This window comes from Trichomycterus rosablanca, chromosome 16 (genome assembly GCF_030014385.1).
Source record: "Trichomycterus rosablanca isolate fTriRos1 chromosome 16, fTriRos1.hap1, whole genome shotgun sequence".
In the NCBI taxonomy this organism is placed as follows: domain Eukaryota; kingdom Metazoa; phylum Chordata; class Actinopteri; order Siluriformes; family Trichomycteridae; genus Trichomycterus; species Trichomycterus rosablanca.
This window is the reverse complement of record NC_086003.1, coordinates 27,565,701-27,590,858: the sequence shown is the minus strand read 5'-3', so window position 1 is coordinate 27,590,858 and position 25,158 is coordinate 27,565,701. Positions and strand designations below refer to the sequence as shown.

The window sequence follows — 25,158 nt, the reverse complement described above, 5'->3', positions numbered from 1 at the left end:
TTCAGGCACTATCAGATGGTGCCCATCTGGTGCCCACAATCTGGCTGCCCCTCTTGATGGTTCAGCAAAAACAATGATTGGAACTGCTTTATTTAGTCATTCACTTCTAACTTGCAGTTTGTCCTTAAATATTGTGACTTTAAATACCTTTGGCCATGTGTCTAGTGTTATGTACAACATAAGCACGTTTTAAAAGGACTAAACAGCAAGACCTGATATGAAACATAGACTATGCTATGCTATGCTAACCTGATCTAATTGTTTACTCCTGTTGGCAATACTGAAAAGGCAAACCTGAGACACAAAACATGTTATGGCTGAGCAGCTACATTTGCGGGCTGGCGAGAGGAGGGTGATTACGTGTAAATGTAATTCTTGCCTGAGCGGTTTCTTTAATTAATTCCCTAAACGTTATGGATGTGGATGAGGCGGCGTTAATAAATCACGAGTGTCTCTTTAGCTTGCATAGCAACTGAAGGACCTCAACACTAGCCACAATCAGGCCTCTGTGATGCTACAGCTCATCTACCCTCATCATACACTATCAGCGACAAAATAACAAATACAAATTAGCACACAAGGAAATTGGAAATAGCATTTTCTACATGGGAACTCGCGAGCGTCATCTGTAGAGTTTTGTAGTAATATGCACCCTTTTCACAAAGTCCAAGTAAATAAAACCAGCAAATATAAAAAAAAACGATTGGCTTGTTGTTCATACAGGGAGGGAGCCGGACGAGAATTCCTCATAACTGATGTAATTACGACCTCTGCTGGCTAAATGATGGTCAGGAAATGAAATGATCAGGGTGTGGCTCTCCATACACAAAGCTGATCCGCATATGAACTCGCCTCGTGCAGGTGAAAAGATGCAGTCGGCTACTGCACACGTGTCGGAGGGGGCGTGTGTCAGTCATGGCTCTCCTCAACCAGGGTGGAGATAAACATAAGTAGAGAGGAAGCGTAATGCAATCAGGTAATTGGATATGCTAAAGTCGGGAAATGCATGTAGAAACCTCAAATCTCAAGATGTGGCACTTAGGAGGCACCACAGACTAGCCCACCATCGCTGAGACTGACACCTGTGCCACTGGCCTGGTCAACTACTGTAAAGACAAAGCGTTTAAGGAACAGAAGAGTGGATGGGTCATCGGCAAATTGTTGCTGCAACATTGACTTCTACTGTCTGGTCAAGGTGTCTGCACAAGTGGTGAAGGAATACTTAAGTGTAGCGTGTTCCACCATGCCTGTAATAGTTCTCTGTGGGAATCCACTGCCGGCTGGTGAAAATAAGAGCCCAATGCCCTCACATGTCAGAATAGGCTCATGCTAGTCATAGTTGTTTATGATGCATATGTTGTTTGTGATGCAGAGGTTGACAACGTGGTGGAGCTTTATCATCATACAGTCATATAATACACCGATCAGCCATAACATTAAAACCACCTCCTTGTTTCTACACTCACTGTCCATTTTATCAGCTCCACTTACCATATAGAAGCACTTTATAGTTCTACAATTACTGACTGTAGTCCATATGTTTCTCTTTCATGCTTTGTTAGCCCCCTTTCATGCTGTTTTTCAATGGTCTGGACCCCCACAGGACCCCCACAGATCAGGTATTATTTAGGTGGTGGATCATTCTCAGCACTGCAGTGACACTGACATGGTGGTGGTGTGTTAGTGTGTGTTGTGCTGGTATGAGTGGATCAGACACAGCAGCGCTGCTGGAGTTTTTAAACACCTCACTGTCACTGCTGGACTGAGAATAGTCCACCAACCAGAAATATCCAGCCAACAGCGCCCCGTGGGCAGCGTCCTGTGACCACTGATGAAGGTCTAGAAGATGACCGACTCAAACAGCAGCAATAGATGAGCGATCGTCTCTGACTTTACATCTACAAGGTGGACCGACTAGGTAGGAGTGTCTAATAGAGTGGACAGTGAGTGGACACGGTGTTTAAAAACTCCAGCAGCGCTGCTGTGTCTGATCCACTCATACCAGCACAACACACACTAACACACCACCACCATGTCAGTGTCACTGCAGTGCTGAGAATGATCCACCACCTAAATAATACCTGCTCTGTGGGGGTCCTGACCATTGAAGAACAGGGTGAAAGGGGGCTAACAAAGCATGCAGAGAAACAGATGGACTACAGTCAGTAATTGTAGAACTACAAAGTGCTTCTATATAGTAAGTGGAGCTGATAAAATATGTGTGAAAAACAAGGAGGTGGTTTATATTACTTATATTAGTGCAAATAACTACACATTATGTGTGCATTTTGTCTGCAGCTCTTAAGTCTGTATTTTTTTTCTGTTATTTACCACCTTTCTCTTGTAACAAATTAATTTCTTTAAGCGGATCAATAAAGTCTTAAAGTCTTAATAAAATCTCTTATTTTGCTTTTACAGGATAGCCAAATGTGACTGGGTTTCTTAAATAAAGCCACCAAGACAAAATTGTTAGTGTACTAGGACCACAACTCACCTGCATAAACCAGCTCTTCCTTACTAGCTAGTAAAACCAACAAACCAAAGCTTAAACCAGTAACAGATTAACAATAAAACAATAATACCAGAAGAAACCAGTTCAAGCAAGCAACCGACTGATGCTGTTTTGTGTTGCTTTTATCAGCAGGGCTGTAAGACAAAATGCACCAGCGGGTCTGTTTTATTGCATTAATACAGATAAAACACACACCCACACACACACGCACACACACTCTCTCTCTCTCTCTCTCTATTATATTGATTCAGGTGTGTGTGTGTGTGTGTGTGTTGCTCGCCAGACCTCAGCAGGTGTGCTGACTGTGCTCACAATGCTTATCCATCACCTGCTCTCAGCACACACCGTCCAACAGGAGAACTATTTATTACGGAAGTCCTGCAGCGCGTGAAAATGAAATTTGATGATGTCAGGGGAAAACCCACTCGCACCACGTGCGTTTCTCATTTCTGACGCCCATCAGGCGCAGACGGCGGGAGTCTGGGCGCTCCGAGCCTGAAACGAGACAGTGTTCATTTACAGTGCACGACTGCTTTTATCAAACTGAGTCTCACGTCCATGTATCCTTGTGGTTTTTCTTCTGAGTACGTGGGGATGAGACTGGGAGGGATGGTGTTTTGGCAGGTGAAAACGGTCTTGGGGGACACAAGGATGGGGTAAAGAATGTCGGGGAACTCTGAACAGACAGATAGAACGTGCTAAACTCCAGACCAAAAAGAGATGACGATTAATTGTGGGTCTTTGCAGCTATCCAGCACCCAGACAACCTGCTGCCCCACCGTGTCACCTTAAACATGCACAGTCCACACAGAAAGGACTCGGACTAAAACAAAAACTCAATTTTGACTTCCTGGCAAAGAGACCACTGTTCCATGTGCTATAACATTATTGTACAGATAATACTGGAATCAGAAGCTGATTGTGGATGGTTTAAAATGACAATGCAGCACACCAGAGCTGACATTTCAAACTCGTCGGTTCGAAACTCAGCCCTGCCATCCGGCAGGCTGGGCGCCTACATGATCAATGATTGTCCGTTTCACACAGGGTAAGAGCCGGACAGGGAACTCCTTATAACTGAGGCAATTACGACCACTACTGGCTGATTTATGGCGCTGAGGGATAATGTGAGCAGGGTGTGGCTCTCCATACACAAAGCTGACCCGCATATGAACCCGCCTCGTGCAGGTGAAAAGATGCAGTCGGCTACTGCACACTGGAGGGGGCGTGTGTTAGTCACGGCTCTCCTCAATCATGGTGAGGATCGGCATCAGTAGAAAGGAAGAGTAAAGCTATTGGGTAATAAGATACGCTAAAAAGCCGGGAGAAAAAGAGGAGAAAATGCATAAACAAAAATATTTAAAATGACAATCTTGTTTATTAAGTGCAGTCAAATCGACAGAGAGACACAAGCTTTAGCAACTTATAATCACTACTGAGGAATTAGAAGGTCAAAACATGTAGCTAAATGACATTCCTACACCACCCAATCCTCAGCAAATCCACAATAAACATATTCAACTGTTAGAGGTTTTTTTTAATTAATAAGTGTGTCCCAATAAAACTAAATCTGCTGCAGAAGTAATTAAAATCCCGAGAGCACCGTGGCACGCATCTATAACAATTATATGTAGAGCTGTAAGTGCTATTAGTGAATAATACAACATTAGGATCTTGTAAAAAAGCCTCTCAGTTTACTCTCCGTGCAAAAAAAGCCAATTTATCGATCATCTTTAATAAATGAACTGAACTGGAGAATCGCTCCACATCTGACAATCATTTCTACTCATCAAGGCAAAACGTTATGAAGGAGTCTGAGCACTTTAAGGCCTCGACACTGAAACGAAGATCGATAGCGCTCTCGTGTTTCAGACAGCGTTCGAGGAGGGCATGAGAATGAACGAATCAGAAAGAAAAAGCGGGACGGCCGTGCCACGAGCTCTCAGCGACGCGCCAATAAATCGAACTCGAAAGACGTGAGACGAATTTTAATTCGTAATAAGTACCGCACTGTAAGACCTCAGGCTCACAGAACCATTACATCAACCTCAGATCTTCTGGGTGAAAAACATGAAGCTGAATTACCTGACGTTCCTAAAATACCACCACAGGTTATGTTCTTTTGTAGGTTGGGTACATGTTGGCAGGATGGAGACGGTTCTTGGGACACAGGGGGACAGGGGCGGTGCTGGGGCACATAGATATGAGGTGAGGATACTGTTAGGTCAGGGTGTTATAGAGTGGAAATGGCATCATAGCACCTGGAGACGGGTTGTGTGAGGGCACAAATGGACACATGGGAACAGTATTGGAGCCTGTAAGAATGGGGTGGTCACAGTCCCCAGCATCATCTCTATCCCCAGAGTGTTCAGCATCATCTCTATCCCCAGAGTCCCCAGCATCATCTCTATCCCCAGAGTTCCCAGCATCATCTCTACCCCCAGAGTCCCCAGCATCATCTCTATCCCCAGAGTCCCCAGCATCATCTCTATCCACAGAGTCCCCAGCATCATCTCTATCCCCAGAGTGTTCAGCATCATCTCTATCCCCAGAGTGTTCAGCATCATCTCTATCTCCAGAATCCCCAGCATCATCTCTATCCCCAGAGTCCCCAGCATCATTTCTATCCCCAGAGTCCCCAGCATCATCTCTATCCCCAGAGTCCCCAGCATCATCTCTATCCCCAGAGTCCCCAGCATCATCTCTATCCCCAGAGTCCCCAGCATCATTTCTATCCCCAGAGTCCCCAGCATCATGTCTATCCCCAGAGTCCCCAGCATCATCTCTATCCCCAGAGTCCCCAGCATCATCTCTATCCCCAGAGTCCCCAGCATCCTCTCTATCCCCAGAGTCCCCAGCATCATTTCTATCCCCAGAGTCCCCAGCATCATTTCTATCCCCAGAGTCCCCAGCATCATCTCTATCCCCAGAGTCCCCAGCATCCTCTCTATCCCCAGAGTCCCCAGCATCATTTCTATCCCCAGAGTCCCCAGCATCATTTCTATCCCCAGAGTCCCCAGCATCATCTCTATCCCCAGAGTCCCCAGCATCATCTCTATCCCCAGAGTCCCCAGCATCATTTCTATCATTTCTATCTGATTTACAGCTGCAGCAGTTAGACTTTCCAGAAATGAGACAGAGGAAGGAGGTGATGATGAGAGATAAGGATTAAAGATGAGAGCAGAAGATGAATAAAGACAAGCTAGACTTGAAAGGGTACAAAAATGAATCGCACCAAACATCCCTACTGCATCTTCAAGTGGTTACAAAGTGGTATAAATAATGAAACTGGGGAATCGAGCCCAGGTCCCCTTTTGCTGTGAGGTGACAGTGGTACCAACTGCACCACTGTGACCGTGTCTTTAAGTAGGGGTAAATAGATATGTCCGACTGGGACAGTGACATATTACTCAGCAGTGGTGGAGGTGAAGAGTTTACACACACTCGTAAGGCGCGCGTGTGTGTGTGTGTGCAGTGTTCCAGGGCAGTACAGTAAGACTGTAAGGCTGTAGGATGATTGATTTAGACGGCGCGGACACTGAAGTCGCCTCTGGGTGTTGTAGGTGATCGATCTGCTCACACTGTTCTTCTCTTTGGGCTGCAGGATTATTAACAGGTGAATTTAGCTCCTCCATTAGGCTCCTGAAGAATTATGTAAAATGAGACGATCACTTTCACTTCGCCTGCAGCTCTCTGAGTCTCAGGAGGATCCGTGACTCAACACTGACTAACGCTGAATGATTAAAGGAGCAATAAGTGACAATAACATATTTAATAGATGATATCAAAGCAGCGAAACATTTAGCAGGACACAAAACAAGTCATTTGGGGTTGAGAGCTTTGTTCAAGTGCCCAGCGGTGGCAGCATGAATGAACTACAAGTTCCATCATGCACTGCTAGTGTGGCCACCTCCATAACCCCAAAAAGAGGACATCAGATCCTGGATCGTGTCTACAGCACACAAAATTAAAACATTAATTGATTTCATTGGGTGACACGGTGGCTCACTGGGTAGCACTGTCGATGGGTAGCAAGAAGGTCCTGGGTTCAATTCCCAGATGGAGCGGTCCGAGTCCTTAATGTGTGGAGTTTGCATGTTCTCCCCGTGTCTGTGTGGGTTTCCTCTAGGAGCTCTGGTTTCCTCCCCAGTGTCCTCAGCATCATCTCTATCCCCAGAGTCCACAGCATCATCTCTGTCCCCAGGGGCCCCAGCATCATCTCTATCCCCAGTTTCCCAGCATCATCTCTATCCCCAGGGTCCCCAGCATCATCTCTGTCCCCAGGGGCCCCAGCATCATCTCTATCCCCAGAGTCCACAGCATCATCTCTGTCCCCAGGGGCCCCAGCACCATCTCCATCCCCAGTGTCCCCAGCATCATCTCTATTCCCAGGGTCCCCAGCATCATCTCTGTTCCCAGGATCCCCAGCATCACCTCTGTGGTTTCCTCCCACAGTCCAAAGATGCACAAGTGAGGTGAATTGGAGATACAAAATTGTCCATGACTGTGTTTGACATTAAACTTATGAACTGATGAATCTTTGTAACCAGTAACTACCGTTCTTATCATGAATGTAAACAAAGTGTGTAAAACATGACGGTAAAATCCTAATAAATAGATAAATACTTAAAGACGTAACTGTGCAACTTTAGGTTTTACCATTCAGTCAGCCCAGTATCAGAAGATCCCAATTAAAGTACTCAGGTCAAGCTATGGGGACTAGGTGTTGGGGGGAAACTTAAACTGGGTTTAGAGGTTCAGTGCCTGATGAGAGCGGTTTGGCAATTCTTTCTTCTCTGACACCAAAACCGAAAGGTCAAACATTGCGATTAGATAACAGGACTCACAGGACGATCTGGAAAGCAGACATTAATCAAATCCTTTACTCTACAGTGCTATTTTTCTTCTCTCCGTCCTTGGACTCGGTGCTTCCTGATTAGACGCCACAGGATGAGAATAAATTGAACGCTGCCCACCCACTGTGTTCGCTACCTGAGATGTTTAACAGCACAGCGTGTAGTAACATTAGCCAAGCATGCAGCCTAATATTGTGTTAAATCTGGAATAATAGCATAAGTAATATAAACAAGGCCCTACCTAACTCCCAGCTGATCTGGTCTGTAAACCAAACTTGGCAAAAAAAATTTATATTACTTAATAATAAGCAAATAAATTAGTACCAGGTGATAAAATAATGGTTTCATTTAACAGCAGAATCCACTAGAGGTTCAGTCTTTGCAAGCAAGATTTGTGCCAAACATTGTAAGAGTATTGTCAAACAGTTCAAAAAGCATTTCTTAAAGCAAGAATGCAAATAATTTAGGTATTTTGCCATCTACTGTGCATAATATTGTAAAACAGATTCAGGGAAATTAGAAAAATTTGACTTAGTGTGTGTGACATATGTCATATACACTGATCAGCCATAACATTAAAACCACCTCCTTGTTTCTACACTCACTGTCCATTTTATCAGCTCCACTTACCATATAGAAGCACTTTGTAGTTCTACAATTACTGACTGTAGTCCATCTGTTTCTTTACATACCTTTTTAACCGCTTTCACCCTGTTCTTCAATGGTCAGGACCCCCACAGGACCACCACAGAGCAGGTATTATTTAGGTGGTGGATGATTCTCAGCACTGCAGTGACACTGACATGGTGGTGGTGTGTTAGTGTGTGTTGTGCTGGTATGAGTGGATCAGACACAGCAGCGCTGATGGAGTTTTTAAATACCGTGTCCACTCACTGTCCACTCTATTAGACACTCCTACCTAGTTGGTCCACCTTGTAGATGCTGCTGTTTGAGTCAGTCATCTTCTGGACCTTCATCAGTGGTCACAGGACGCTGCCCATGGGGCGCTGTTGGCTGGATATTTTAGGTTGGTGGACTATTCTCAGTCCAGCAGTGAAAGTGAGGTGTTTAAAAACTCCAGCAGCGCTGCTGTGTCTGATCCACTCATACCAGCACAACACACACTAACACACCACCACCATGTCAGTGTCACTGCAGTGCTGAGAATGATCCACCACCTAAATAATACCTGCTCTGTAGTGGTCCTGTGGGGGTCCTGACCATTGAAGAACAGGGTGAAAGCATATTTAAAAAGTATGTAGAGAAACAGATGGACTACAGTTAGTAATTGTAGAACTACAAAGTGCTTCTATATGGTAAGTGGAACGGATAAAATGGACAGTGAGTGTAGAAACAAGGAGGTGGTTTTAATGTTATGGCTTATCAGTGTATACTGTATATTTATTGAGATTTAAAAGAGACACATGCTGCTTGGATTACATTTAGCATACATCAATATCAGATTATTGGGAACAACTCACTCCCGGCCGTTTCCAGTGCACGTGCCCAATGCGGTTCCCCTGCAGGAAGAGCGAGTCGTCCACAGCAGGAAAGAGCGGGTCCTCAAACAGCGTCCCACTCTGCATGCACTGCTTCTTCAGGACCGAATAGTGCTGCCCCTCAAACGCCTTCACAGAGGAGAACATCCTTCCAGCTGCAGCTGAAATAGAGACGTAGACGCATTAAGGGTGTCGCAACGTCAGATCTCACGATGCATGATGAATTACAATGATCTGAATATCTGAATGTGCATTAAATATACAGTAGACCCTTGACTTACGAATTTAATTGGTTCTAAAGGGCTGTTCTTAAGTCAAAATGTTCGTTAGTTGAACCTATTTTTCCCATAAGAAATAATGTACGTACATAGAATTAATCCGTGCCAGAGCTCCCAAACACCCCCCTTACCTAACCTTTATAATGTATTAAAGGCTTTTTTTGTTATAAATACAAGTATATTTCCTTTAAATCTTAAATTATAGAATAGATAATACTGTAATAAACAATAATAAACAACAATACACAGTAGTACTGTACATAAAAACACACATCACATTTCAGTACAGTACGTGTGCTGCACCATACACCATAATACATTTCCTTCTTTTTATATAAAATGTATCTACCAGAAACAACAATAACTCTCATATTTCTCTATTATTTCCTTCTTTATTTCAATAGTGTTGTACTTTGTAGGTGTAATTTCACGAAAGAATAACTTCCTTCTTCTCTCTCACTCACTGTCCCCTCTGTCTGATACACAGTGACAGCTACTGGCAGGAGTAATTATACAACAACAAACAGTAACACTGCATAGAATTTTACAAAATATAAAGAAAACACCGGAAAAACACCGTCCGCTGTCCGAATGTTCGATCACTGTATATATACTGTATATACATACAGTATATGTAGAGAGAGAGAGAGAGAGAGATGGCTGGAGTGAACTTGTTCGTGATGTCACGTGTTTCGCGAATTTCGGTTCGTAATCCGAAATTTGTTCGTACGTTAAGTTGAAAAGGATCGTTCGTAAGCCAAAATGTTCGTATGGTAAACCGTTTGTAACTCAAGGGTCCACTGTAACTTTATTACATATAGCGCAGGCTTACAGTAACTCACAGCCCGTATAAGCACAGTGTCGAGCACATCATGCTGTATGATATAATGGCTCCTGCACTCTGTAGTGTTCCAGTTTAGTGTAGGCAGCAAGGCCACAGCCATAAATTAAACATGGGGGAACCAAATCTATGAGAGAAGAGTGGCAGGTCCGCCATTCTAAATCATTCCCGTCATATCACCACCTGATAGGAACATTTACATTGACATTTTCGGCATTTAGTGGACGCTTTTATCCAAGATGACTTACAGAATACAGTCTAAGCAGTTCAGGGTTATCTTTGTTCAAGGGCCCAACAGTGGCAACTTGGCAGTGGTGGGGTTTGAACCAGCAACCTTCTGCTTACTAGTCCATTACCTTAACCACTAGGCTACAACTGCGTACTTGATTGACAGATCCTGACATTACACAAGGCTAGCGAGTGGAATATGTTTATTTATCATATTTACATCAGTACAGGACAGCAGTAGCCTAGTGGGTAGAGCTTTGGGCTATTCGTCAGAAGGTTGTAAGTTTGAATACTGGCTCTGCCTTGAGCTCCAGGGCTACAACGGCTGACCCTGCGCTCTGACCTCAACTTCCAAACAAGCTGGGATTGTACTCAACATGTACACTCACTGTCCATTTTATCAGCTCCACTTACCATATAGAAGCACTTAAAGGTTCTACAATTACTGACTGTAGTCCATCTGTTTCTCTACATACTTTTTAAACCTGCTTTCACCCTGTTCTTCAATGATCAGGACCCCCACAGGACAACCCCAGAGCAGGATTTATTTAGGTGGTGGATCATTCTCAGCACTGCAGTGACACTGACATGGTGGTGGTGTGTTAGTGTGTGTTGTGCTTGTATGAGTGGATCAGACACAGCAGCGCTGCTGGAGATTTTAAACACCGTGTCCACTCACTGTCCACTCTATTAGACACTCCTACCTAGTTGGTCCACCTTGTAGATGTAAAGTCAGAGACGATCGCTCATGTATTGCTGCTGTTTGAGTCGGTCATCTTCTAGACCTTCATTAGTGGCCACAGGACGCTGCCCATGGGGCGCTGTTGGCTGGATATTTTTGGTTGGTGGACGATTCTCAGTCCAGCAGTGACAGTGAGGTCTTTTAAAAACTTCAGTGTCACTGCAGTGCTGAGAATGATCTACCACCTAAATAATACCTGCTCTGTGGTGGTCCTGTGGGGGTCCTGACCATTGAAGAACAGCATGAAAGGGGGCTAACAAAGCATGTAGAGAAACAGATGGACTACAGTCAGTAATTGTAGAACTACTAAGTGCTTCTATATGGTAAGTGGAGCTGATAAAATGGACAGTGAGTGTAGAAACAAGGAGGTGGTTTTAATGTTATGGCATATCTGAATGTTGGGGGAACATGTCCCCCTAATGCAGAGTTTTTCAAACCCTGGGTAACGACCCTCGTAACGAACTTGTACACAAACGCCCTCTTGTGGAGGCTTTACATTACATCTTGTAAACCACAGTGGCACCAGATTGCCACCAGTTTTATTAATTTAGTATATTTCGTTTTGTGTTTCGTATTGATGCATTGTTTGTTGCCTGGGTCGTGGTAAAAATCCTAGACAAAATGTGAATCGCTTGAAGAAAACCCCTGCCCTAATGTATATTGTAATACTGGCCTCAAAAACTATATATGAAAGTGAGATACATCACAGTCTAGCAATAAATTCAGTTACAAGTAACAGAATTGTTTAGAAATCAAGTTTAAAAGTACAGATACTGATATTTCCTTTTAGAAAATAAATGTTAAACACATTTTACCCATTCTCTCTTTTTCATCTCTAATGTAATAAGCAGCACATGTTCTCACTCACGGACATTTTGAAAGGCTGTGATGGATTCAGCTTCTACTTTAGCTTCTACTTCAGCCGGTAACTGAGTCGTGGGTGAGTTATTACCTCCTCATATTGTCCACAACGCTGCCGAGGGGTGAAAAATCATTCCAGTTCCAGTTTAATCAAGGCACTGCGACTCTCTTTTGCTATCCACGCGAATGCTGTTAATGTGGTGAAAATACTAACGTCAGTACCAACGTTAGTCCGCAGTCCAGAACAATAAACACAACTGTGATGACAGCAGACCGGTCCGCTGATACACAACCTAATACTACATCAGAGAAGAAATCAAAAACAATCACACCAATGGACTGTATACACCGATCAGCCATAACATTAAAACCACCTCCTTGTTTCTACACTCACTGTCTATTTTATCAGCTCCACTTACCATATAGAATCATTTTGTAGTTCTACAATAACTGACTGTAGTCCATCTGTTTCTCTGCATGCTTTGTTAGCTCCCTTTCATGCTGTTCTTCAATGGTCAGGACCCCCACAGGACCACCACAGAGCAGGTATTATTTAGGTGGTAGATCATTCTCAGCACTGCAGTGACACTGACATGGTGGTGGTGTGTTAGTGTGTGTTGTGCTGGTATGAGTGGATCAGACCCAGCAGCGCTGCTGGAGTTTTTAAACACCTCACTGTCACTGCTGGACTGAGAATAGTCCACCAACCAAAAATATCCAGCCAACAGCGCCCCGTGGGCAGCGTCCTGTGACCACTGATGAAGGTCTAAAAGATGACCGACATAAACAGCAGCAATAGATGAGCGATCGTCTCTGACTTTACATCTACAAGGTGGACCAACCAGGTAGGAGTGGCTAATAGAGTGGACAGTGAGTGGACACGGTATTTAAAAACTCCAGCAGCGCTGCTGTGTCTGATCCACTCATACCAGCACAACACACACTAACACACCACCACCATGTCAGTGTCACTGCAGTACTGAGAATGATCCACCACCTAAATAATACCTGCTCTGTGGTGGTCCTGTGGGGGTCCTGATCACTGAAGAACAACATGAAAGGGGGCTAACAAAGCATGTAGAGAAACAGATGTACTACAGTCAGTAATTGTAGAACTACAACGTGCTTCTATATGGTAAGTGGAGGGTGGAGGGCCTTGCTTAAGGGCCCAGCAGTGGCAACCTGAAACGGTGATACTGGGTTTGCATTTAGACAGCACGCCTACGTTTACTAATTCTGGAATCGCTTGTCGTGGCCTCGTAGCTCTTTAATAAGATTTCATTCACACTGTGATTGGCAAAATAATAAATGCTCATGAACCCGCTTCCTTTATTGCATTTTCTTCTCACTTCTCGAAATGACAGCGGTTGCAAAGCATTCTTAATTTAAACTAAAATATAAAACTGTGAAGACACTGTCAAAACTGCCAGTCAAAACTTTTACTACCGCGTGTTGTTTTTAAGCTCGCTGCTCAGTGGAACATCCAGCAAAAATCAGATTTCTCATGTATCACATGAAGCGTTTAAACACTTGGGTAAGTGGCATTATGCGCCCAGCCTCATGGCAGTAAATAAAATAAGTCCCAAGCAGCTCCATTTCTTAAAACATAAGGAACAACACCAGTCTGTGATACACTATATGGCCAAAAGTATGTGGACACATCTCCTAATGTTTAAACGTAGTTGTTTCAGTCACATCTATTGCTATCAGTGCATAAAAATTATATAAGGGCGCCCAGGTGGCACAGCAGGATATTCCGCTAGCACACCAGTGCCGAGATTCAAAACTCCTCGGTTCGAAACTCGGCGTTGCCACCGGTCCGCTGGGCGCCGTATCTGCTAGTGTGGGATGTCCGGACTATGGGGGTGGGGTCTTCAAACGCTGTGCAAGGACCCTGGTTAGAAGATAGAGGCACCAGTGCAGAATGCATGGGCGAAAAGAACGGGTCCGCTAAGGACAGCGCACGTTTCGGATGAGGCGTGAGCAGCAACATTCCCTCCTCAAATGCAATCAGGGATCCACCAGCAGCGAAAGACAAACTGACTACGCTAAATAGGGAGAATATAGGAGAAAATGCATAAATAAAATAGAAAAAAAAAACATGGTGGCAACAGTTTGGGGAATCCCCCTTTCTCTTTCAGCATGAATATGTCCCTGAGCACAACGCAAGCTTTATAAAGACATGATTTGACTAGTTGTGTGCAAAGGCGCTCCAGTCGACTACACACAGCGCTGGTGAATACTGAACCCAACTCAAAACTTTTGGGATGAATTAAACTTAGATTGCAAGCCAGGCCTTCTCTTCTATTCTAACATCAGTATGGGCACAAATTCCCACAGACACATTCCCTCCAAAGTTAAGAAAAATCTATTTCTTTTATCATGTTTTACACACTTTGGTTACACTCATGACAGATAATTACTGGTGTTTAATTACTAAATTTTTAATATCAAACAAATTTTGTATCTCCAATTCACCTCACTTGCACGTCTTTGTACTGTGAGAGAAAACCGGAGCTCCCGGAGGAAACCCACGCAGACACGGGGGGGGGGGCATGCAAACTCCACACAGAAAGGACATGGACTGCCCCGCCTGGGGATCAAACCCAGGACCTTCTTGCTGTGAGGCAACAGTGCTACCCACCAAGCCAGGACATTCAACAGGACATTCAACAAGCTCATGCTCAGGTGTCCCAATGCTGTACTTTAGTCCTTATAGTGTAGTTCATTGCTCACAGTGCCAGCTGTCTGTTTAAAAAAAAGACCTATTGTTTGGTGACTGCCCTCCCTGATCTGATGATCTCTTTTCGTGCAATAAGCGGCTAGCAACGATTCCAGTTGCTAGATGGACGATACAGTCGCCGAATAAAGCGAGACGGCGGATTAATCTCGTTAGTCGTTTATCTCTCGCAGTCGAGCAGAAGCAGAATCAGAATCAGGCCGTGTAACGGGCCGGTGCCTGAACACGCCGGGTACTGCCAGCTCTGCGCTGTTCTTCACGCTCTGTTCCTGCTCTTAAACCGCGGGTCAGCCAAAAACACGACACCCTGTACCTGCACCTCTATTCATCCACAATTTTTAAAAGAAAAAAGTCGTTTCCTGCTATTACGGTTATAAACTAATTGGATCTGGTGGATGTGAGGATGAGCCGAGTGCCATTTCAGAGCTCAGAGGAAGGTCTGATGAATTCTGGTAATTCTGAGGAGACCGCTCTCTTATTCTCGTATTTTAGATGAGGTGTCGGGAGCGCAGGGCCGCTCTGTCACTCACGTCTCTTCCATGGTTTTGTGTGCTACTGCTGAAGCTGCAGTGAATTATTCATCGTCTCTAGTCCCAGAACTCCGGTCTGATTAATCATAACTTTACTTCTCTGTCCACTGCTGCTGGACTAATGGTACATTCTTCGACACTTGATTTTAGTTGGAAGGAGCTGCACTGAGCATTAGAGCTGTTATCTATTTAAGCGGACCATGACAGAAACAGCTTTAGTTTATTTATTTATTAATTTATTAGGATTTTAATGTAATGTTTCACACACTTTGGTTACATTCCTGACAGAAACAGTAGTTACTCATTACACAAGATGTCAAACACAGTCATGGACAATTTCGTCTCCAATTCACCTCACTTGCATGTCTTTGGATGGAGGAAACCGGAGCTCCCAGAGGAAACCCACGCAGACACGAGGAGAACATGCAAACTCCACACAGAAAGGACCCGGACACGAGCGTTCAGGTGGCGCAGCAGTAAAAACACACAGGAACCAGAGCTGGGATCTTGAAACATCGTATCGAGTCTCAGCTCTGCCTGCTGGCTGGGCTGAGCAGCAACATGAACAACGATTTGGGTGGGATATTAAAGCTTGATAGGGTCTCTCTCTCATAACTAATGTAATTACAACCTCTGCTGGCTGATTGATGGCACCTGCACAGAGATGAGAAAAGAGTGCTATCAGGGTGTGTCCCTTCATACATAGCGCTGTGCTGCACTGCACTCGTCAAAGTGTAGGTGACAAGATGCATACGGCTGCTGCCCACGTGTCGGAGGGGGCGTGGGTTAGCTTTGTTCTCCTCAATCAGAGCAGGGATCGGCATTGGTGGAGAGGAAGCGTGACGCAATCGGGCAATCGGACGCGAAAAAAAAAAGGGAGAAAATGCATTAAGAAAAATATTTTTAAAAGGAAGGACCCGGACCGCTCCACCTGGGGAACCGAGGACCTTCTTGCCGCACAATGAGGTGGCCACACTAGCAGTGTATGATGGGACTTGTTTTGTGTCCTGCCAAATGTTTCGCTGCTTTGGGTGAAATCATCTATTAAATATGTTATCGTCACTTATTCCTTTAATCATTCAGCGTTAGTCAGTGTTGAGTCACGGATCCTCCTGAGACTGAGCCATTTGATTTTTTTTACTATCAAAAATAGTCAAATAAGAGGATTTGTTTTATCAGCAATAAAATAAATATGAGCTTTAAAATTTCCATATAAATTTGCTGCCTCCTAAATATGCACTTAAATATTCGATATTTAATATATTCAAAATTGTATTCACAGTTCTAAGTCAATGTTCCTGACGGAGCACGAATATTTTAAAGCGTATTTATCACAACGTGCAAAAATAATGGGGGTTTTTTGCTATCAGAACACTAAACAAGAATAAGCTTAAATTTTTTTCTGCAGCTTGAGTTTTTTAGGGGGTGGAGAGCAGCAAAACTGCATTATGGAACTGAAAAAAACAGCAGCTATCCTAAATAGGGATTTAATGGGAAAAAAACATAGAAAAAGTCTTGAGAAAATAAATGGAAAACATTATCACATTATATCTGCGCTCGGGTGGCGCAGCAGCAATAAATTACACCAGGCCACTAACACTGGGATCCGGGGTTTAAATCCCCAGCGGGGCTATCGGCCAGTCGGGCGTCTACATACAGACATGATTAACAATGTCAGGTTGGGGATGGGGTGGCATGGTGGTGCACTGTCGCCTCATAGCAAGAAAGACCTGGGTGGTGCTACTGCCCGAAGAGAGAGAAAAAGAGAGAGAGAGAGAGAGAGATTCGCCCAATGAAACAGACAATGAATAAATAATTTCATACAATCAAAAATCAGCCAAAAACCAGAGTATTTATTACACAGGTCTTTACTAACATGTACACAGTGTTTTCATTCTCCAAGTCATCCAACACCCAGTAGGTTAGCCAGGTCAACAAAGCCAGTCTTAATTTCATCAGCCATGTAGAATAACAGTCTCGCTCATTTTGAATCTGACCATCATAAACCATAGCGAGAGAGAGAGAGAGTTTTGAATCTAGTCAGTCTGGCCTGCCGGAGAACTTTCCTCCAAACAACATACAGGAACATCCAGGAAATCATTTAAAAAGCTGTAGATGGGTCGTTCCTACAATTCGGTGCCTTTTGTGTCCCCAGTACTGATCATTGTATTTATTAAATACATTTTAATCAATTTCTAAACATCTTACTGAAATAATTAACACTTTTCAAATACTAAACACAATGTAAATAAAATGACTGTATACATAATGTTTTTATCTGTTAGATAGCAGAGGTTTTCCCATGATCCCCAGTGCTGTACATTCTGATTTAGTGATGATATATGAGGTTTAATCATGAAAATTTCTTACTCTTTCAATACTGTTTAAAAGCTTTGATTAAGTCCCTCTAAACCTTGGATTTTATTTCTTCATGAGTTTAATTTTATTGCTGATTATGAGGGTTTTTCACACGTCCCTCAGGTTGCCGTCCACCCTGTTATTTCTTACTACTGTCTCTTATAATGAAGAACTGTTTTACATACTGACATCATTTCCTGGAGCTCACATGATCTTTTTGGAGGGAAAACAACTGTGGAAGATGAGCGGCTTATTAAACTCCTCATTTTAATGTTGTTTTTTCCACATTTTATCCTAAAAGTCTTATATGGTCAACCATAACATGTCCACCCTGTTATGGGATATATGAGAAAAAGCAAAAACGATTTGATCATTTTAAAAATTATCACACTAAAAAGCTGAGAATTCTTTGTCGGAATTCACTTTTATGTTAGCATGGTTTTGCTCACTCGCTAGCTAATGGCTGATTTTATGTCAGAATGTCCACCGTTATGGTCCACCTTGTTACAACCTTATACGTAACAGGCTGGATGTCACAGTGTATATGAGGTGCATGTGTAATTGAGCTTGACCAGTATTAGTCTGGAAAAGTATAACACGTCCTTTTTATAATAAAACATGAAAAACAAATTAAAACAGTGTTTCATTTTTAAGTTTTAAGTTCCAAAAGGCACCGAATCCCAGGAATGACCCAGATGGTGTATTCCTGCCCTATGTTCATTGTTCTCAGTGAGCCTGCACCCACCATGACCCTGGTTATTATGAATCATTATAATTATTATTATTATTATTGTTGTTGTTGTGGTTATTAAAAATACACTCGATATCTATACAATCATTACAATACATCATTAATCATGAGATCAATGCTGTGTTACCCTGTTTTAGGGTGGCCTATAGATACCGAGCCGCTAGATGCACAAACCAGTGCATTGTAGTGCCGGTCCCAAGCCCGGATGAATAGGGAGGGTTGTGTCAGGAAGGGCATCCGGCGTGAAAACTGTGCCAAATCCCGCCGGCGACCCCTAACGGGAAGAAGACGGAAATGCCGACCCCGTAATCGAAAAACGGGACAAAGGCTGAGGAACAACAAGAAAAAGAATGCTGTGCTACACTGAACACAGAGGAAGGTTTGGGAACCACAGACCTACATAGTGGGGTGGCACGGTGGCTCAGTGGGTAGCACTGTCGCCTCGAAGCCATAAGGTCTCGGGTTTGATTCCCAGGTGAAGCCTTTTTGTGTTGAGTATGTGTGTTCATCCTGTGTCTGGGTTTTCTCTGGGAGCTCACAGCCAAAGACATGCAGTTAGGTCATATAGGCCCTCATACGGGCCACACTGACTTTAGGGACAGTGGTAGCCTAGTGGGTAGAGCTTTGGGCTATCAGCTGAAAGGTTGAGAGTTTGAATCCCAGCTCTGCCGTGCTGCCACTGTTGGGCCCTTGAGCAACACTCTCTGCTCCAGGGGCGCCGTACGATGGCTGACCCTGCGCTCTGACCCCAGCGTCCAAACAAGCTAGGATACGCGAAGAAAGAATTTCATTGTACTGTACACGTGTATATGTATATATGACAAATAAAGGCTACTATCCTTTTACTAGAGTAATTACAATTGCCCTAATTGCTCTCCCTCTGTGTGTGTGTGTGTGTGTGTGTGTGTTTGCCCTTTGATGGGCTTGCAACCTGTCTGGGGGTGTTTTCTATCTTTCTCCCAGTAAATCCGACCCATCGCGACCCATCAATGATAGAATAAATAACCTACATAATGAGGAGGAGGGAATTAACTACGTCTAAATTAATAGAAGACTTGGTTTAGTCTGAATCTCTGGTTTACTTTATGGACAGAGGATAATTATTCGGGGTTCAGTGTGAGCAGGACTGAAATAGTGTCGATACTGTTGCACTTCTGCCTGTAAAAAGCTGGAGAAATAAAAACAGTGTGATCATGAGCCAGCATGACAGATGGTGTCGGTCGTCCTCTCGTGACTGCCTCGTGATATCAGTCAAACGTTTCTTTACATGCATAAACTCTGTACGTTCTCTATCCATCAACCAGCACTAAACTCACAGAGGGTCAGCTAAAGGTTCTTTATACCAGGGGTTCTCAACCTGGGGGGTCCTGTTACACATTATTAAGAAGAGTAAAAATAATCACATATGATGAGACAGGAAAATCAATAGGCTAATAGCATCTCTTGTTACGTCATACACCTTTAGCCTTTACTGGGCTTTGAGAGTGGACAAATATTTGATTTGTCCACCTCAGAATCGCAAAGGTCAACACAAATACAAAAACACCACAAATAATTCTGATTCAGTTGGGGATGTAGATCTTGGTGAAGTAAACCCAGGTGAGGAAGCTCCAACCACCAGTTAGACAAGCTCTTCAAGCACTAGCAGTAAAACCACAACATCAACCCAATCTGAAAATACCGAGGTACAGCGGTCAATGTCAATTGGTTCTGGGAGTGGCGTTGAGTTTCAAGGAACTTTTTCCCATAAGGATGTTTGGGGAAACCTGTTAATGCGTCCAGTTGAACTGCATATATTTTAGGCTCATGTAAAATAATGGGGTTGTTTTTGACACTTATACACTGAAAATAACACAAATATAATCTAATAAACCTGAACTTTAGCTTTACTTCTTTATTGTTTCCTTATGCTTCTTAATGGTGGAGATGCTTGATCATGGAAAACCGGATTCCTTAACGAGTTAAGTACCGGCACATTCACGTGAGAACCGCTTTTGCGCTGCTGTGTTGTTATTTTCTGTGCCGGGTGCACAAAGCTTAACGTGACTTATTGTACTAAAACAACGAGTGAGAGAGAACTTATAAGGAGTAATAATGAGGAGAAGTTTATTTCTCCTGTCTCCTTCTTTTACTACACTAAACCACGTTAAGCTTTATTTTGAACCAGAAGCATTTTTAGACTCTGGAAGAAGCTGATTCTGATTCTCACAATTTCTCAGAAGCTGGAGCTCTAACACAAGTTTAAAAGTGAAACAGGGAGGAAAATCCAGATAAACACAGATACACGTGGAGCTGTAACCCTGGATCTGATGCTTATTCCACACAAATGCAGATTTGTCTCATATTCACACTTTTTTTTCCGCATGTTTTACCGCTCAAGCTGTCCGGTCGCACACATTTCGAATTTAAGGGTACAAATTTCTCAACGCAGGGCATCTAATATTTGAGTTTAGGGGACGTCGAGTTACAAGGTACCACTGTATAAACCTTCATTATGGATTCATCTAATTTCCCATGAGCAAACAGGGCTAATAAACATTTGTTTGAAGACTTGATCTTTTATCATACTTGCCGAAACCATAAGAATAATATTATAACTCATGTGCAAGGGGGGCTGTGAAAAATTTTTTGAACACAGGACTGCTAGGACTAAAGCGCTAGGCCTGCTTCAGTAATCGCTGATCTGTCGTGTATTCTAACAAGATACAGATACAAGAAACAGGATAACAAATATAGAAACAGCATTGAAGGATTAATTGACAGTGTTATTTATACACTTCCTATCATGTTTAAATCAGGAAAGGCCGAATGGATTGATTTAATTGTCAAGTATACAGTATGAGCCCGTGTCCAGTGTTGACGTGATCCGTCCCTGCCTGTCCTGGTCCAATACTTTAGGCTATCGTCTGGTACAGATACTCACTACAGGATGAAAACATCCGCTACTGAAAAGACTGATGCCTGATAATGTTTAAAGCATTTAAGCTACAAAAGAAACTCGCTAGCTTATCTGCAGCATTCGCATTAAACTTCACAAGCGGCCTGCTAAATGGATGTGGTTTAATATCTCGCGTTCATAATGAAACAAAATGGCACTGCATAAGCCCGAGTCCTGGTGAAAATATGCCCTGAAAGCAAAGCATCCCGTAGGGCTGTAACGGCAATACAGTGCCAACAATAAACGATGGTGATGCAGGGGTGAGCTGCAATGAATCAAGAGAGCAAGAGAGAAAGGAAAATAGAAACTAAGATAGATGCACTGGCTGGCTCAGAGGCAAAAAGCACCCCAAATGGCTGGTTAAACCCCCCTCCTGTTCTCTTCCTTCCTGTATTCTCTTTTCAGGGTATCCTAGTCCTGGCATTGCAGATACTACTGCATAGGGCATGATGGCATCAGGCCAGAGTGGGTCCTGCCCTCAGCCTCGGATTTTGTGCTTACAGCAAGAATATCCCCAGAAGCGAGTCGAGTCTTTTCTGTGTGGAGTTTGCATGTTCTCTCTGTGTGTGTGTGTGTGTGGGGGGGGGGTTCTACTGGTGTTCCGGTTTCCTTCAACAAGTCCAAAGACATGCAGTCAGGTTAATTGGAGATACTAAAACTGTGCAGGCGGGCCAGGTGGTGCAGCGGGATATTCCGCTAGCACCAGTCCAGTTGCCACCGGTCGGCTGGGCGCCATCTAGCGGGCATAATTGGCAGTGCCTGCAGGAGATAGTAATTGGCCACCGTATCTGCAGGGTGGGGACCGGACTATCTGTGGGTGGGTGGGTCTTCATACGCTGTGTAGGGACCCTGATTGGCGGAAGAGGTGGGCTGTGCACGTGTCGGAAGAGGCGTGTACAGCGACGTGCTCTCCTCGGATGCAATCGGGTATCCCTCAGCAGCGGAAGACAAAATTGAGTGTGCTAAATCAGGAGTAAAATGTGGAGAAAATGCATTGAAAAAAATAACAATTGCCTCAAGTGTGTGTGTGTGTGTGTTTGCCCTGTGCTTGACTGACAACCTGTGTTTCATACCTTTCACCAAGTGTATTGTACCCACCATGACCCTGACCAGGATGAAGCGGTGGTAAAACAGACAATGAATGAATGAATTAATAAATGAATTAAGATACGAGCAGTAGTTCCTTTGGTTTTATCCTACTGTAGGCAGTGGCTCAGAGGGTAGCACTGTCGCCTCACAGCAAGAAGGTCCTGGGTTCTATTCCCTTTCTGTGTGGAGTTTGCATGTTCTCCCCGTGTCTGCATGGGTTTCCTCCGGGAGCTCTGGTTTCCTCCCACAGTCCAAAGACTTGGTAACGAGGTAAATCGGAGATACGAAATTGCCCATGACTGTGTTTGACTTTAAAAACATGAACTAATGAATGTCATGAATGTGACTAAAGTGTAAAACACGACGTTAAAAATGCTAATAAATAAATAATAAAAAGAATCTGCTTAGAGCCGCACAGCCACCAGAGGGCGCTAAAACCACTGAGTTTTTATTACAAGCACTTACAGTACGTTGCCTACAATAAATGTTAAAGCAGCACAAACAGGCAAATAACATTTGTAGTAAAACATAAAATACGCATTTACAGCCATAATAAGGAAAAAAGAGTAGTAAAAAAAGTCTTTTGTTGGAAAAACAGGTTACAATAAGCAGTGTTTCTGAATATAATGTCACTGTATACAACTTTATATCTGAAATACACTTTATACTTACATGCATTCCAGACACTACAACATTATATACTGGCATGATGTCCAGATACCCAAAGCTTTCTAAATACATTTAAATGCATTTAAAATGTGACTTTGCTCATGCACGGCAGAAATACAGTATACATTTACATTTTCAGCATTTAGCAGACGCTTTTATCCAAAGCAACTTACAATCATGACTACACTTTGAGCAATTGAGGGTTAAGGACCTTGCTCAGGGGCCCAACAGTGGTGGTGGTGGTGGGGCTTGAACAGGCAACATTATGATCACTAGTCCAGCATCTTAACCACTAAGCTACCACTGCCCTAGTATAGATTACAGTAACAGATCAATCAATAAATTGCATGCATTTCTGAAATACAAGTATTTAGATAGATAGATAGATAGATAGATAGATAGATAGATAGATAGATAGATAGATAGATAGATAGATAGATAGATAGATAGATAGATAGATAGATAGATAGATAGATAGATACTTTATTAATCCCGAAGGAAATTCCTTAATTATTAAAGTATCTATCTTTAAATTGAGCTAAGCATTGGGACAATATTCTGTTTGCCTTGATTCACACAGCCGGTGGTGCATACCAGGTTAGGTTCAGATGAGAAGCTGCAAAACACACATTTACAGTGCAAAAGCTTGTGCAAAATGCACACGGGGGGTCGTTAGTGACCCATCAGTGGTCCTTCTGTCAGGTCCAAACACAGATTTACTTCCCGGTGCATCATAACAAACACAAATCGCAGAACAAGCCGGTGCACTGTAGCTGTTTAAGCCTGAAATAAATCAAACCGGACTGTATTGGTTTAAATCCCATCATATAAACGCGCATGGCCCGTGCAGTGAGTGATGCTGTACCTGAGCACCGCTCCGCTCCCTCCGCGACGTCTTCTCTTCTCGCTTCTCTCCTCCGGAGGGGGATTCAGCCGCGACCCGAACCTCCTCCGTGCTCGTGCTCGTGCGTGCGCGCTCCCGCTGCCTCTCCTCTCTCCCCCCCACTCCGCATCTGAGCATGTGCGGCGGAAATGAACGCGAACGCGCACACACGCGCGTGCACGTTTCCATCCCACTCAGGTACGTGTGCGTGGGTATAAAACTCATTTCAGCAGTGGACTCACCGCTGGTCCATCTTGCGTAAAAATGCAAAACAATAGAATGCTTTTCTGTCCTTCCAACATGAAAAAGATCTACTGGGTACTTTAAATTGGTCTGATAATGTGTGTGTGTGTGTGTGTGTGTGTGTGTGTGTGTGTGTGTGTGTGTGAGGAGGGGGTGAGTGAGTGAGTGTGTAAGTGAAGGAGTAAATTAATACATAAGTGAGTGAGTAAGTGTGTAAATGGATGAGTGAGTGATTTAATTAATAATTTAATAATTTAATTAGTTAATGAATAAATAAGTGAGTGAGTGGATAACAGAGGAGTGAGTAAGTAAGTGAGTGAGTGAAACAGTGGATGAGTGAGTGAGTGAGTGATTTAATTACTAAATGAGTGAGTAAATGAATAAATTAGTGAGTGAGTGTGTGAGTGGATGAGTGTGTGAGTGGATGAGTGAGTGAGTAAATGAATAAATAAGTGATTGAGTGAGTGGATGACAGAGGAGTGAGTGAGTAAGTAAGTGAGTGGGTAAGTGAGTGGGTGAGTGAGTGGGTGAGTTAGTGTGAGAGTGAGTGAGTAAGTGAGTGAGTGGGCGGATGAGTGAGGTGCACTTCTGTCTTTTGTCCATTGTTCACGTCTTTAATGGCATGCATGACATACACCAAGAGAACGGAACAGGTCTCAGTGCTTCACCACTTCATGTTTTATGGCTTAACTTATACTCATATGACGTGTGTTGTTTCTTCAGAAGAAGAATGAGTAACATGGCATGTGTTGTATCAAAGAGCCTGGATATATTGGTATTTGTAATATTTAAAATCTAAATTATGTTTTTATTAAAGCTTATTCTTTTAGCAACAGAACAAATCAAGTATGTTTCCAAGTCAATTTTCTGAGTGCTACACCACAACCCGTGTGTGTGTGTGTGTGTGTGTGTGTGTGTGTGTGTGTGTGTGTGTGTGTGTGTGTGTGTGTGTGTGAGTGTTTTAAATTTGTGTGATTGATATTAAAATGCATTAAAGTTGTTCGGGCGTCCCATAATTTTCCTTTATTATATTATTACAGTATTTGTCTCCATCTACCGGTAGTTTACTGTTACTGCAACAGCAGCCTCAGTCTTATACAATATATACTGCAGCCCACTTTAAATACCAGCAAACAACTT

The 25,158-nt window shown here is 43.3% G+C and overlaps 1 protein-coding gene across 1 annotated transcript in view; it reads right to left on the bottom strand.

Annotated features, from left to right (window-relative positions):
• Positions 1 to 23,845, bottom strand: part of capn5b (calpain 5b) — a 44,397-nt gene extending 20,552 nt beyond the window's left edge. The window contains exons 1-2 of the mRNA XM_063011511.1: positions 23,758 to 23,845; positions 8,850 to 9,028 (exon numbers count right to left, since the gene is read on the bottom strand). Coding sequence (XP_062867581.1) covers positions 8,850 to 9,014 — 165 coding nt within the window. The 5' untranslated portion in view covers positions 9,015 to 9,028; positions 23,758 to 23,845. The remainder of the gene's footprint in view (positions 1 to 8,849; positions 9,029 to 23,757) is intronic.
• Between the last annotated feature and the right edge of the window lie 1,313 nt (positions 23,846 to 25,158).